Source organism: Cebus imitator, unplaced genomic scaffold, assembly GCF_001604975.1.
Source record: "Cebus imitator isolate Cc_AM_T3 unplaced genomic scaffold, Cebus_imitator-1.0 Scaffold30, whole genome shotgun sequence".
Classification (NCBI taxonomy): domain Eukaryota; kingdom Metazoa; phylum Chordata; class Mammalia; order Primates; family Cebidae; genus Cebus; species Cebus imitator.
This window is the reverse complement of record NW_016107345.1, coordinates 72,616-87,045: the sequence shown is the minus strand read 5'-3', so window position 1 is coordinate 87,045 and position 14,430 is coordinate 72,616. Positions and strand designations below refer to the sequence as shown.

Here is a 14,430-nt window from a genome sequence, read left to right as displayed (position 1 = left end):
TTCAAACCTTGTTAGCAACTTCATGTAGTTCTGATTATATCAATAAATCCTATTTTTAGGACACTACTATAGACCACTGAATACTCATTAATAGTATACTTATTATTTGATTAGAAGAGAAATGTTAAGGATTTTTTAAAAGACTAGGCATCTCTAACATAAAACCTGGTTTGTTTGTTTGTTTATTTTTTGAGACAGAGTCTTACTCCGTCACCCAGACTGGAGTGCAGTGGCACAGTGTCAGCTTACTGCAACCTCCACCTCCCAGGTTCAAGCAATTATCATGCCTCAGCCTCCTGAGTAGCTGGGATTACAGGCATGTGCCACCACGCCTGGCTAATTTTTGTATTTTAGTAGAGGCGGGGCTTCACCATGTTGGCCAGACTGGTCTTGAACTTCTGACCTCAAGGGATCCTCCGCTTTGGTCTCCAAAGTGCTGCGATTACAGGTGTGTGTCACCACACCCTGCCTGATATTTTTTCTTAATGTTTAATTGGATACTGGATGTAAAAGCTAATTATTTTTAGAAAATGCTATAAAAGCATGGTGTCTCTAAGAAGCCTTGAACTTAATGGGAAGTTTGCCATGTTAAGAATGTTATATATAAATTTAACAAATTTTACATTGATACTGAAATGCTTTCTTAAGAAAAGCGATATTAGATTAACAAAGAACTCAGAAAGGAAGAACTGTAGTAAATGATCGTTAAGTTTATATTTAAACTGGCACCATAGTTTCTGTTTTGAAAATGTTCTGTTTGTGATCAGATGCAAGAACCTCCAGTTAGAAATTAGGTTTAAATTGTGCATTTTTTAAACAGCATTATCAACAAATTGGAAGAACACGAGGAATTTTTCCCAGCATTTCAGGCATTTACTAATGAGCTACTTGAAATCTTAGGTAAGATCTCTGTTGGTGATGGTTAAATTCATAAATGTCAGTGCATTTAAGAGAAAGGTGTTCCTTAGTCACTAGATTAGTATTTTTACCTAGTGGTTGGAAACTACTAACAGTTCTAGAAACACATTCCTTGCAAGCAGTTAGAGTTTGTTGGGATTAGTCCACAGAACAGAAACCCAGACTCTTAACAGAGGTAGGAACTGCCTTTGCTGGAGGACCTTATCATGAGAAATGGCATTACTCTGGCTATGCCTAGTTTAATCCTGGCTCTGTCATTGTCTAATGCGAAATATTGGTAGACTTTATGAACTTGGAAGGTCCTTCCTTCCTCTTTTTTTTCTTAAGATAGCACCTATCTACAAAATTTTTTAAATATACAAATAACATTTCCTCTCTGGTGATAGGAAGTAACATAAAGTCATAAATATAGAAAGGAAAAGATGAAATGTTACACTTGTACAGATGGTCAGATTGAAGGCTTCATTAGTAGTAGTGTCTCCTAAAAGGAAAAAAAATTTGCTTAGGACTCGTAAGATAAAATAGAGACCTTATCTAGCTTAAATGTAACTACATATGGCTATAAAATTAATTTATCTTACTATTAAGAACAATTTTTTAAAGTTATTGCTATTAGGTAAGAAGGAAAAAAATGTAAAAGAACAATTTTTAAAGTTTTAAAGTGATTTATTCACTAGTAAATTCTTTTTTCTATATAGCTCATTTGAAAGATTTTTTTTTTTTTTTAATGGCTCTTTGCTTTTAGAAGAGGAGATGAAGCTTGGTAGGAAGATAAGAGAATGAGTAGATTAAAACTTGGTAAGAAGAATAAATGAAAGAAGTATCTAATTAGAATATATAGCCTAGTGAACATAAGGAAGTTTTGTGACCAGTTGTATGTGCACTGGGGAAGCAAGGGAGACAATGAGTGAGCATGCTCTAGGCTTGTTCACATATTTTAAAAGATCACAGCAAGTGAAAATGTAATTTGAAAGTGAAACTTGAGATGAGGTACGAAATCGTATAAGTGTGTTGCCTTGATGTCCTGAAGAGCCTGGTTTCATAGAATAATATGATTCTACTTGCTTTGGGATGGCTATTAAGCAGTGATGTTCTCATCATTCACAAATATTTGGTACATGAATAAACATTTTAATAGGGTGTGCTGTTAACACTTATTTCAGAATGCTTCCATAGAAACTTCCTTTCAGATGTTATGACACTCAGCATAGTTCTTAAAGATTATCTGCTTCAGAAAGCCAAGTTTATCTGCAGATGAATTCTGTATTTTGGTCAAAGTTGAAATTCTGGGGTTAAACATATTTAACATTGGTAAACTTAAAACTGGCAAACGAGGGTTTTTTTGTTACTAGGTGCAGGGTGGTATACTCAGTAACAGATACGGAGTGTACCTTTAGTGATTTTTAAAAATCCATTCCTTTTCTCATATAAGTGGTATGATTGGCTGAGGAAATCCCCATATCAGCCAAGGTCCTTGGCTGTGAGGTTCATTTGTAAGGCACGTTTCTCATTTAGTGAGAAAACAGATGTAATTTCAGAATGGCGGCAGAGTCGGGGAATAACTTGATCTTGTATCTTACCACAATGTAAGGAACAAAACAAATTCTGTGTTGTAGGTTCACTTATCTTGTTTCCTTTCCCATATCTTGATGCTTTATTAGTGGGTTCAGACAAGTATTCTGACTGAAGTCGAGAGCTTAAAGAACTAAACGAATAGTAGCAGAGCATGGGCTATGTGTTTAGGCTAAATGAAGAGCAACCAAGATCCAGCTAAGCAATGGAGAGTTGGAATCCAAGAAAGCATGTTTTATGTAAAGGAATGCATTTATTAATAATGGCTTAACAGAATAAGCTAGAAAAAAATAATGGGTATCTAGAGAACCTGCCATTGTGGATTACCTTAAGTAGGGCTGGGATCTGGATAAGGCTAGTTAGAATAAGATAGTCTTAGGAAGAAAAAAGCAAATTCAGAAAGAGCCTGTCAGAGAAGAACCTGAATTCGTAGCATCTGGTAAGCTGGACCAAGCTAAGCTCTATAAAAAATTGCCCTTGAGGTTTTACTCTGATAACTCTTCTTGATTAGGCAGATACTTTTTTTTTTTTTTTTTTTTTTTTTTTTTTTTTTTTTTTTTTTTTTTTTTTTTTTTTTTTTTTTTTGAGACATAGTCTTGCTCTGTCGCCCAGGCTGGAGTGCAGTGACACAATCTCAGCTCACTATAACCTCTGCCTCCCGGGTTCAAACGATTATTCTGCCTCAGCCTCCCAAGTAGCTGAGATTACAAGCACCCACTACCATACCTGGCTAATTTTTGTATTTTTAGTAGAGATGGGGTTTCACCATGTTGGCCAGGCTGGTCTTGAACTCCTGACCTCAAGTGATCCTCTTGTCTCAGCCTCCTGAAGTGCTGGGATTACAGGCATGAGCCACTGCACCCGGCTGGCAGATACCTTTCATTCTAAAAGGCAGAGTGATCCACTACTGAGAACTCTTTCCAAGAAAATTAACGAGGACAAGACTGTGTTCTATGAGAAGAAATTCCTAAGTCCTTACACGGAGACCCAGGGAGGAGGCGCCTCTACCTGAGATTTCATCATGTAGGTGCACCCGTGTAGTGATATAGATCTGATGAGACACCAACATATCACAAATGTGGGCAGTTGGATCTGTTAATAAGGGCATGCTGCTAATGAAGTTAATACTAGAATCAGAGTGTACTTGTAGATATGTGGTAGCTTTTATAAACAGAGCCCCTGTGAAGCATCTGTATCTGAATCAGTAATAATCTATCATCACTATTGGAGATGTCTTTATGTTTGGGGTTTGCCTTTGCATATAGGTTCTTATTTCATGTGAGTTTATCACTAGGAAAAGTTACTCTCTTTTATTATTACTGTTTTTGTGTTACAGAAATTGATGACTTGGATGCCATTGTACCTGCAGTAAAGAAATTAAAAGTACTTTCATACTGAAAAGAAATCAAATCATTTTTACTGTGTAAATTGTATTCTTAACATTTTGTATTTTGTAGAATTGATCTTCTTTTGAGACAGGGTTATAAAATGTATTTGCTCTCAGAATTCATCCCCTTCTTAGTATTGGGTCATTCTTCATCTATATAACTTTTATTACTTTTGAGATTCTTATACAGAAAAATAGTTACTAAGGTAAAGTAGTTAATTAACTTTAGATCCCTTCATTTCTTAAGCAATTATTCGGTGCTTAAAATTTAAGGTTGTTTTAGAATGGAGTTTGTCAGTACAAGAGGAACCCAGGGAGAGAGATTGCAAGTAGTATGTTGCAAACTTTTAAATTCAGGCTGTACTGATCTTTGGGCCACGGCAAAAGGAATGCCAAGGGCTCTCTTAAGTGTAGCCAGTATGAAGCTACTGCTCTCCTGGCAAGGATTAATTGGGACATTCTGTTAAGATACCCCTCATGGCAGTTGCCCTTTCAAAGCAGGAGGAAGAAAAGAAAGAAAAATTTTCATCATTTCTGTTAGGGTAGGAAATGGATCATGGGGTAAAATAGATGAGTAGATGGAAGTCTCTCATTTAGAAAGTGTCTTTTTTGCAATTTTGATGTAATGCACTTTTTATAAGTACTTGAGATCTCAAATAAAATTTATGTAAAGAATTTCCAAACATAAGTGTCCTCAGTGACTTACTTGTATATTACTCACAAATAATGAGTCATATTCTCTTTCTAGGCTGAACCTTCCTTGGGCAACTTGTGTATCCTCGCTGCATTTTATGTAAGAGTACTTTACTTGCTGCCTTGTATTTATTCTATATTCTCAATATTTAGTCACATTTTCTTAAGGGTCAGTGTTCTGCCTCATACCTGTGAGTACAAGCCACTTTGGACTAGGCATCCCCATTCTGTTAAGTAGCAGGCCTAGGAAGATTTCTCTGTCATTCTTGTTGGTGGGCATGTAGAATATTATAACACATTTCCAGGAAGCAGCATGGTGGAATGGTGAGTAAATGTCAGCAAACAAGCATCCACATCCTTGGTGTTGTGACCTTAGGGATCAGACATAAGATAATAGGCACCTTTTAAATTCAAAATTCTTTGTTGTGATAGCTTGCAGTTACATTTCTAAACACTAACTTAAAATTTGTGGAAGAACTTGTGTCTTGAGGGTTGGATACAAAAAGGTATTTGTATATTCAATAATGTAAACACTATGAATTGATTAAATTATTCTAAGAAATTGAAGGCAGGCCAAGATGGCAGAAGAGAAGCCTACAGTATTGATCCCCACTGCAGGAACACCAAATTTTAACAACCGTGTACACACAGAAAAGCACCATCACAAGAACCAAGAATCAGGTGAGCAACCACAGTATTGGTTTTAACTTCATATTGCTGAAAGAGGCATTGAAGAAGGTTAGAGAGAGAGCTTTGAATCACTGATGCCACCCCTCTCTGACCCCCTGGCAGTGGCTGCACTATGGGATCTGAGTCTGTGCATTTGGGGGAGGGAGAGCACAGCAGCTGGGGGACTTCACATTGAACTCAGTGCTGCCTTGTCATAGTGGAGAGTAAAGCCATGCTGGGCCAGGCCAGCACAAATGCACGGAGGGAGCATTTGGGCCAGACCTAGCCAGAGTGGAATAGCCCATCCCAGCTATCAGAACTTGAGTTTCTTGACAAGCCTTGCCACTGTGGGCCAAAGTGCTCTGGGGTCCTATAGAAACTTGAAAGACAGTCTAGGACATAAAGACTGCAGTTAATTCCTAGGCAACTTTTAGTGCTGGGTGGGCTCAGAACCAGAGGACTAGGGTGATACATGACCTAGGGAGATACCAGCCAGTGCAGCTAAGGGAGTTCTTACACTACTCCTCCCCCAACCCTAGGCAGACAGCAATGAAAGTGACTCTGCTTCTGCTTAAGGAGAGGAAAGCAGAGTAGAGGACTTTGTCTTGTATCTTGGATACCAGCTCAGCCACAGTAGGGTAGGGCATGGGGTAGAGTTGCAATGCCTCCATTCCAGCCCCTAGCTCACGAACATTTCTAGACATACCTTGGGTCAATAGGGAAGCCACTGCCTTGAAGGGAAGGACCTTGTTCTGGTGGGATTCATCACCTGCTGACTAAAGAGCCCTTGGGCCATGAATAACCAGCAGCAATACCCAGATAGTATGCTGTGATCCTTGGGCTCTGAGAGGTGCTGACTTCAGGTGTGACCTAGCACATTCCCAGCTGTGGTGGTTATGATAAAAGACTCCTCGTTTGAGAAAAGCAGAGGGAAAAGTAAAGGGGACTTTGTCTTGTCACCTTAGGTACCAGCTCAGCCACAATAGAGCTTTTGGGGTCCCTGAATCCAAGTCTAGGCTCTTGGATAGCATTGCCTATTGGACGCTGCCCTGGGCCAAAGGGGAGCCCATTGCCCTTCAGGGTGAGTCCCAGGCCTGGCAGCATTCACCATAAGCTGGCTGAGGAGCCCTCCCTTGGGCTTTAAGTGAACATTGGTGGTAGCCTAGCAGAACCTCCTGTGTGCCAGTGGTGATGATGGCCACAGGGAGAAGCTTCTCTGCCAATGGCAAGGGGAAGGAAGAGCAGGAAGGACTTCATATTGTGGTTTGAGTGCCAACTTGGCTACAGTAGAACATCAGGCAAAATTCTATGGTTTTTGACTCTAACCTCTGGCTCTCAGACAGCATCTCTGGACCTGCCCAGGGCCTAGGGAAACTTGCCACCCTAAAGCAAAAGATACAAACCTAGTTGGCCTCACCACCTGCTGATTGTAGAATTCTACAGCCTTGAGTGAATGTAGGTGGTAGTCAAGTAGTGGTTAGAGCGGGCCTTGGGCAAGACCCAGTGCTGTGCTGGCTTTAGGTCTAATCCAATGCAGGCCCAGTGGTGGTGGCCACAGGGGTCCTTGCATCGCCACAACCTAGTTCCACACAGTTCAGCACAGAGAGAGACTCCATTTGTTTGGGAGAAAGAAGGGAAAAGAACAGCCTGGTAATCCAGAGAATTCTTCCAGATCTTATCCAAGACCATCAAGGTGGTATCTCTATGAGTCTGCAAAAACCACTGTATTATTGGTATTGGGGCCCAAGTCCCTTTGAATACCTGGAAAGCATTCTTAAGAAGGATGGGCACAAACAAGCCCAGACTATAATAAATTCCTAAGTCTTCAATGCCCAGATGCCAGTGAACATCTACAAGCATCAAGAGGATCCAAGACAACATGACCTCACCAAATGAACTGAATAAGGGATCAGGGATTAAGCCTGGAGAAACAGAAATACATGACCTTCCAGACAGAGAATTCAAAATAGCTGTTTTGAGGAAACTCAAATTCAAGACAACACAGAGAAGGAATTCAGAATTCTATCAGATAAATTTAACAAAGAAATTGAAATAATTAAAAATAAGCAGAAGAAACTCTGGATTTGAAAAAAGCAATTGATATAATGAGAAATGCAGCACCATTTCTTTATAGCAGAACTGATCAAGCAGAAGAAAGAATTAGCTTGAAGACAGGCTATTTGAAAATACACAGGGGAGAAAAAGAATGAAAAAGAAGTATGCCTACAAGATCTAGAAAATAGCCTTGAAAGAGCAAATCTACGAGTTACTGGTCTTAAAGAGGAGGTAGAGAAAGAAGGGTGGAAAGTTTTATTGAAAGGTATAATATTAGAGAATTTCTCAAACTTAGAGAACAATCTCAAGTATTTAATACAAGAAGGTTATATAACACCAAGCAGATTTAAGCCAAAGGAGATGACTTCAAGGCATCTAATAAACTCCCAAAGGTCAAGGATAAAGAAAGGATCTTAAAAGCGGCAAGAGAAAAGAAAGATTATAAATGGAGCTCTTGATGAGCCAACTAAAAATAACTACAAAAACTCTTCAAGACATACTACAATAAGGCTGGACATGGTGGCTCACATCTGTAATCCCAGCAACCTTGGAGGCCAAGGCAGGCAGATCACCTGAGGCCAGGAGTTCAAGACTAGCCTGATCAACATGATGAAACCCTGTCTCTACAAAAAATACAAAAATTAGCTGGATTGGTGGCACGCACCTGTAGTCCTAGCTGCTTGGGAGGCCGAGGCACGAGGATTGCTTGAACCCGGGAGGGAGAGGTTGCAGTGAGCTGAGATCACACCACTGCGCTCCAGCCTGGGCAACAGAGAGAGATTTCATCTCAAAATAAACCCATAAAAAGTAATAATTTCTTGCCTGGTATCTCAGCCCTTTGGGAAGCCAAGGCAGGCAGATCACTTTAGGTCAGAAGTTCAAGATCAGCCTGGCCAACATGGAGAAACCCCATCTCTACTAAAAATACAACAACAAATTACCCAGGTTTGGTGGCCCATGCCTCTAATCCCAACTACTTGGGAGACAGGAGAATTGCTGGAACTTGGGCGGCAGAGGTTGCAGCGAGCCAAGATCATGCCACTCTACTCTAGTCTGGGCAACAGAGCGAGACTCTTACAAAACAAAAAAACAAGATATACACAGTACAATAAAATATGAAGAGAAACAGCAAAAACTTTAAAAGTAGGGGGATGGAGTTCAAGTGTAGAGTTTTTATTTTTGCTTGCTTGTTTATGCAATCAGTGTTGTCATCAGTTTAAAATAATGAATTATAACTTGTAGTAAGCCTTGCAGTAACCCCAAATCTAAAAATACACAAAACATAAAAAACAAGAAGTTATACCACCAGAGAAAACCACCTTTACTGAAAGGAAGACAGGAAGGAAGGAAAGAAGAAAAAGAAGACTACAAAACAATCAGAAAAGAAAATGGCAGGAATAAGTCCCTACTTATCAATAATAACATTGAAGGTAAATGGACTAAACTTTACAATCAGAACACAAAGAGTGGCTGAATGGATGAAGAAACAAGACCCCAATGATCTATTGCTACAAGAAACACATTTAACCTGTAAAGATACACATAGACTGAAAAGAAAGGCATAGAAAAAGATATTCCATGCCATTGGAAACCAATAAAGAGCAGGAGTAGCTGTAATTATATTAGATAAAATAGATTTCACAACAACACTGTAAGAAGAGACACAAAGGGGTCAATCCAGCAACAAGATATGCTTGCAAATACATATGCAGCCAATACTGGAGCACACAGATATGTAAACTAAATATTATTAGAGCTAAAGAAATATAATTTAAAAATTTTGTCAGCTGGCTTAAGACCTGTGGTTAAGACTTAGTTTAAAATTGAGTTTTCAAACTCTTCTTCAGAGGGTTCAGGCTTTATTGAAGGTGCCTCAAGGGCCACTGAGAAGGATAGTGCCACTAACAGAAATAGCTTTAGGCTTTCCCTATCAGATCCACTTTTATCCAATTTTTTTAATTAAAAATATATAAGAAAAGTAGTGCAGTTATTAACAATATTTAAGCATTTAAAATGTAAAATATATTGATTTTAAAACAATTTTATTGATATATCCTTGACATATAATAAACTGTACATATTCAAAGTATACATACAATTTGGTAAGTTCTGGTATACATATACACCTGTGAAATCATCACCACAATCTAAATAATAGACATACCCATCATTCCAAAAGTTTTCTGTGCCCCTGGTAATCCTTCCCCACCTTCTCCCCTCTCTCCTATTACGGTACCTCAACTTTTAATCACTTCTTTTTTTTTTTTCAAATAGCTCTGCCACTTTTTTGTGTGTTTATGCCTAAACCAATATAGTTTTGACTGTTTTTATAAAACTGGAATATTGTGTATATTTAAAATATTTCTAATTTGTTCAGTATTGTTTGTACTGTGCATCCATATTGTTATTGTTAGGTCTAGGTCATTTGTTTTCATTGCTATATAGTATTCCATTTATGAATATTTCACAATTCATTTGTCTGTTGAAGAAGTTAACATTTGGGTCATTTTCAGTTCTTAACTACTGTGAATAGTGCTGCCATCAACGTGCATCGTCATGCACTTGCATGCAAGTTTTCTAGAGTATATATCCAGAACTGAGATATATACAACTGAGTCATAGGGGAAACGTAGTGAAATGTGTATAGCCACATAGGCCATGTACTACTGTACAACTTGAGGCAGTAGCATTTCTACAGATAACAATGAGTGAAGCTTCTGGAGGTGTACCGAGTGGTGACGTTGGTAGGGAATTTGTATCTTCAACTTTAGGAGAAAATGAAAAACTATTTTCCAAAATGGTTGTACCCATTTATACTCCTCCCACAGCAATGTATGAAACCTCCCACTTTTCCACATCCTTTTTGCCAATGTATGGAGCTATTATTGTACTTTTAATATTTATTTCCTGATTACTAATGAAGTTAAGCAACTTTTGTTTATTGGACATTTGCATGTCATTTTTGAAGTGCTTCTGTCTTTTGCCCATTTTTCTATCAGATTGACCTAGTAATTTGTAAAAGTTACTTATATATTCTGGACATGAGCCCTTTGACAGTTATGTGTGTTACAAATGTCTTCTTCCATTCTGTGAAACATCTTTCCATTTTCCCACAGTGTTTCTTTTTAAGAGATGGGATCTCACTATGTTGCCCAGGCTGGCCTTGAACACCTGGGCTCAAGTGATTCCTCCCACCTTAGCTTTCCAAGTAGTTGGGACTACAAGTGTGTACCAGCGCACTGGGCTATAGTTTATTTTTATGAACAGAAGTACCTAATTTTCATGGAGAGATGCATGGGTCTTTTAGTGCTCTTTGCATCTTACAAAATCTTGCTTCAGTCACAAGTTGTGAAATTATTCTCCTGTATTATCTTACAGCTGTAGTTTTGCTTCACACACTTAGTCTAATACACTTGGACTTTATTGATTTTTGAATGTGATATAAAGGGTCATTTCATATTTTCTCACATGAATATCCAATGTCTCAGCACCATTTATTGAAAAATCTATTCCCTTTGTTCACAGTGCTGCCTCTGTCATAAATTGAGTACCTATATGTGAATGGGTCTGTTTCTGGGCTCTTCTCTGTTCTTTTGGCCCAGTTGTCTCCCTGCACTAATACCATCCTGTCTTAGTTATTACAGCTTGAAAATGAACCTTGGTGTTCAGTTGAAGGCTTTCTACCCTTTGTAGTTCCATGTATATTAAATCTGCCTATCAAGTTACACATACATACAACCTGTTCATTTATTGGGCTTTCATTAAATTATATATAGATTAATTTGAACAGAAATAGCATTTGTTGGGTTTTCCAACCTCAGACATGGCATAGCTCTCCATTTCTTTAGATTTACTTTAACATTTCTTTAAAAGTTTTACAGTTTTTCTATAGGGATTGTTGAATGTATTCATATAATTTGATATTTTGTGCACTTACAATTTTATTTTCTGTTAGGGAACAGAACTACAGTATTTTTTAACATTGATTCAAGCAAGCTTGCTGAGGACTTTGGTTAATTATAGCAATTTAGATTACCTTGGATTTCATGCTCATGATCATATGATCTGCACATAAAGGTTCTGGTTAGATATATCTATTTTTGCCCTGTTACTCAGGCTGCAACATAGTGTTGAATAGAAGTGATAACAGGAAGCAGCTGTTTCTTAATATAATGCTTGCTGCCATTATTATAAACAAATCTAAATGATTCTTGGATGAACCTTTCCATCTTTTTACTTTCAGCATTTCTGTGTTTGACATGAACCTCTTATAAACAGCATGTAACTGCTTCTTTTATTCCATTTGACGTTCTAGATTTTAAGTGTTTATTGTAATTACAAATACATTTAGAAGTCTTTTGACCATCTTTTGTATTGTCTAATTATGTCTCTCTTTGTATTCCTGTTTTTGCAGGGTTGATTTTTCTTTATAACTTTTTCTCCTCCACTGCTAATTTGGAAGTTTTACATATCAACTTTATTGGCTTTCTACTATTACTTTATTTTCATAGTTATTTTGCAATTTTGAACACATACTAAGGAGACAGAAACCATATTGCACAGGTAACCAAACATGAAAAACTTAATCACCTTTTACTAGTTAGCAATTCTTGTGTTTACTACTAAAAGGGGTAGAAGTGGACTCTAGGGGATACAGAATATCAACTTTGGGATGCAGATGGTTTCCCCCACGGGTAAGGGAGAGAGAACAAGAAAGGAAGTTAGAAACTAGCTAAGTGCCTCCCTACCAAGCTGAGATTTAGACCTCCTCTGGCTGCCACAGGAACGTGCAACCCATGTGTGGCTAAGAAACTTGCCAAAAGGTGCTGTCTGCTGATAAAACATAAAGGCCATGGTTCTTAGGGCATGAGCCAAGGGTAAACTGTGGGGTGCGCTTAGGTGATTGAGAACAGCTCTATACGCCAATGGAAAACAGCAGAAGAAAAGCCTCTTCTTCCTGCTATAGCCTTGCAGTGTCCTTCCATCGCCCCTTATTGGCAAAGCCAAACATCAAGTCCACTGAGAAGCGGAGAGGAGACAGACGTCAATTTGAAGCTGAGAGGTAATGAATTTGCTACTGACTCACACACAGTTATATTTTTAAGATAAATATCTTTAGCTTCCTAAATGTATGGTCTTGAATACTTTCTTCTGAATCAGCCTAGCTTCCCCTTCTTAGTACTAGCATTTTAGTTCTACAGTGTTTCCGAACCCTTGCAAAAATCTTTGGTTGTTTGTTTATATCTTGTGAACAATCAAAACTTGCTTAGGTTTGCCAAAATGTTTTATGGATTTCTTTGCTCTCCACTGCTTCTCACATGCCATTTCTGCCTCACTGGTACATTTTCCTTCTTGCTGAACTATATCTATGGCTATTTTTCAGTTTGATATTCCTGCACGCTTAATATTTTTTTAAGCCTGTTTTTTTGTTTTGTTTCATAACTTTTGCCCGTGGGTTTCCCTTTAGTGACAGCTATCTGCTGCAGTTGTCATACATGTGCCCTGGATGTGAGTGGCAACGCTCTGTGGCCAGTTTTATGGTTGCCTCCATTGAGGCTTCACAGGTTCCAGGTTCTAAACCAGTATTCACATTCCTTCCTAGGTTTGGGGGTTTCTGCACCAAGTTGATGTTAACTTCAGACCTTATGCCCCTGCATATTAGCTGATTGTTTCCACCCACTGCTGAAAACCAATTCTTGTCCTCAGTGGCAGCCAAGGTATTAACAACTTTTCAGGCTCCCTGCCCCTCACACAGGGCCTATATATATAACCTTGGCTCCTGTCTGGTATGTATTAAAATTCTGGTTCCCTTCTACATTTTAACTCCCCTTTGGACTAACACCAGGAATTTACCTGTGTTTCCTGACAGGTAAGAATGGTTTAATTGACTATGTTTAAAATAAATGTTTATGGTTTAAGTTTGGAAGAGGAGGGATAGGTTTTCACTTGTCTGCTATTTTGATTAGCTGTTGTTTTATGTTTGCTTATTTTTCTGGTGTTTCTCTATTTTCAAGGCACTTGTCTATTTAGGGAGCAGTTACAATGCCATGAGGTAGACAGGGTAGGCATCAATGCTCCATTTTATTATGAGAATTTTCCATTTAAAATAGAAACCTCAGCAGAAACAAATTTCACCATGGATCATCTATGTACTTAACACAGTCTTGGATGATGAGGGTAAAAAAGAATTCAAATATCTTATAGTTCAATTGGAGAGTAAACAAATATTAAATACCAAATACAATATAAGTAGTTGCTTTGTATGTAATCTTAGCAGGTGCCTAATAACAATTTTTTTTTTTTTTTTGAGATGGAGTCTTGCTCTGTCACCCAAGCTGGAGTGCAATGGCATGATCTCAGCTCACTGCAACCTCCACCTCCTGGGTTCAAACGATTCTTCTGCCTCAGCCTCCCAAGTAGCTGGGACTACAAGCATGTGCCACCACACCTGGCTAGTTTTTGTATTTTTACCATATTGGCCAGGCTTGTCTCAAACTCCGGACCTCATGATCTGCCCACCTTGGCCTCCTGGAGTGCTGGGGTTACAAGCACGAGCCACCCGGCCCAGCCCTAATCAACATTTTTTTTTAAACTTAGTGTTATAAAGGCTGTGAACTATTAAAATGGAAAATACTCAGTATCAACAGTAAATGCTACAGGTGGTGGGAAGAGGTCATTTCAGTATGGATTGACTTAATAGAGGAGATAGATAGGTTTGAAACAGGACTTGAATAGGCAGAGCATAGTACTTGGACTATTATGGAATAGAACATCTGCACGTGAAAACAACTGCAGAAAACGGGAATAAGAGTAACATAACAAAATCTTTGTTTTAGAATGTTATCCTGGTTCAGAAAAGTGGCAGTGAAGACAGTGGCAGAGACAGAAAACTGACGGCAGGTAGTGTTGTCTGAGTCGGTAAGGGAGAAGAGGAGGTCCAGGAATGTTAGAGGGAGGTATATTTGGTCTTGTAAAGTCTGAAATGTAAAAAAGGCACTTGTTTAAGTATAATTTATGTATTTTGCTTTTAACGTGTTATTTAGGTGAACCAAACATCTCTTTAGAAAGTAGAATAGCCTAAACTTATCTGCAAGAGATATAGAAAGCTCCCTTTTCTCTGTTAGTGACACTCTTCA

General features: G+C 38.4%; 2 protein-coding genes across 6 annotated transcripts in view; one reads left to right on the top strand and one right to left on the bottom strand.

The window, feature by feature from the left end:
• CEP70 (centrosomal protein 70) overlaps window positions 1-4,560 on the top strand; it is a 65,874-nt gene extending 61,314 nt beyond the window's left edge. For 2 of the 3 annotated variants that reach the window (XM_017523685.2, XM_017523687.1), the window contains 2 exons: window positions 821-900; window positions 3,827-4,560. In XM_017523685.2, the coding sequence (XP_017379174.1) occupies window positions 821-900; window positions 3,827-3,888 (142 nt within the window). In that variant the 3' untranslated portion in view covers window positions 3,889-4,560. The remainder of the gene's footprint in view (window positions 1-820; window positions 901-3,826) is intronic. The other variant, XM_017523686.2, reaches the window with a different exon arrangement.
• The window catches only part of ESYT3 (extended synaptotagmin 3), a 64,877-nt gene that overhangs the window by 5,475 nt on the left and 44,972 nt on the right, over window positions 1-14,430 (bottom strand). Inside the window, exon 22 of one of the 3 annotated variants that reach the window (XM_017523678.2) lies at window positions 11,775-12,313. The exons of 1 other annotated variant lie outside the window; for it this stretch is intronic. In XM_017523678.2, coding sequence (XP_017379167.1) covers window positions 12,286-12,313 — 28 coding nt within the window. In that variant the 3' untranslated portion in view covers window positions 11,775-12,285. Of the gene's footprint in view, window positions 1-11,774; window positions 12,314-13,844; window positions 14,272-14,430 lie in introns of those variants that run through there. One more of the 3 variants, XM_037736814.1, reaches the window with a different exon arrangement.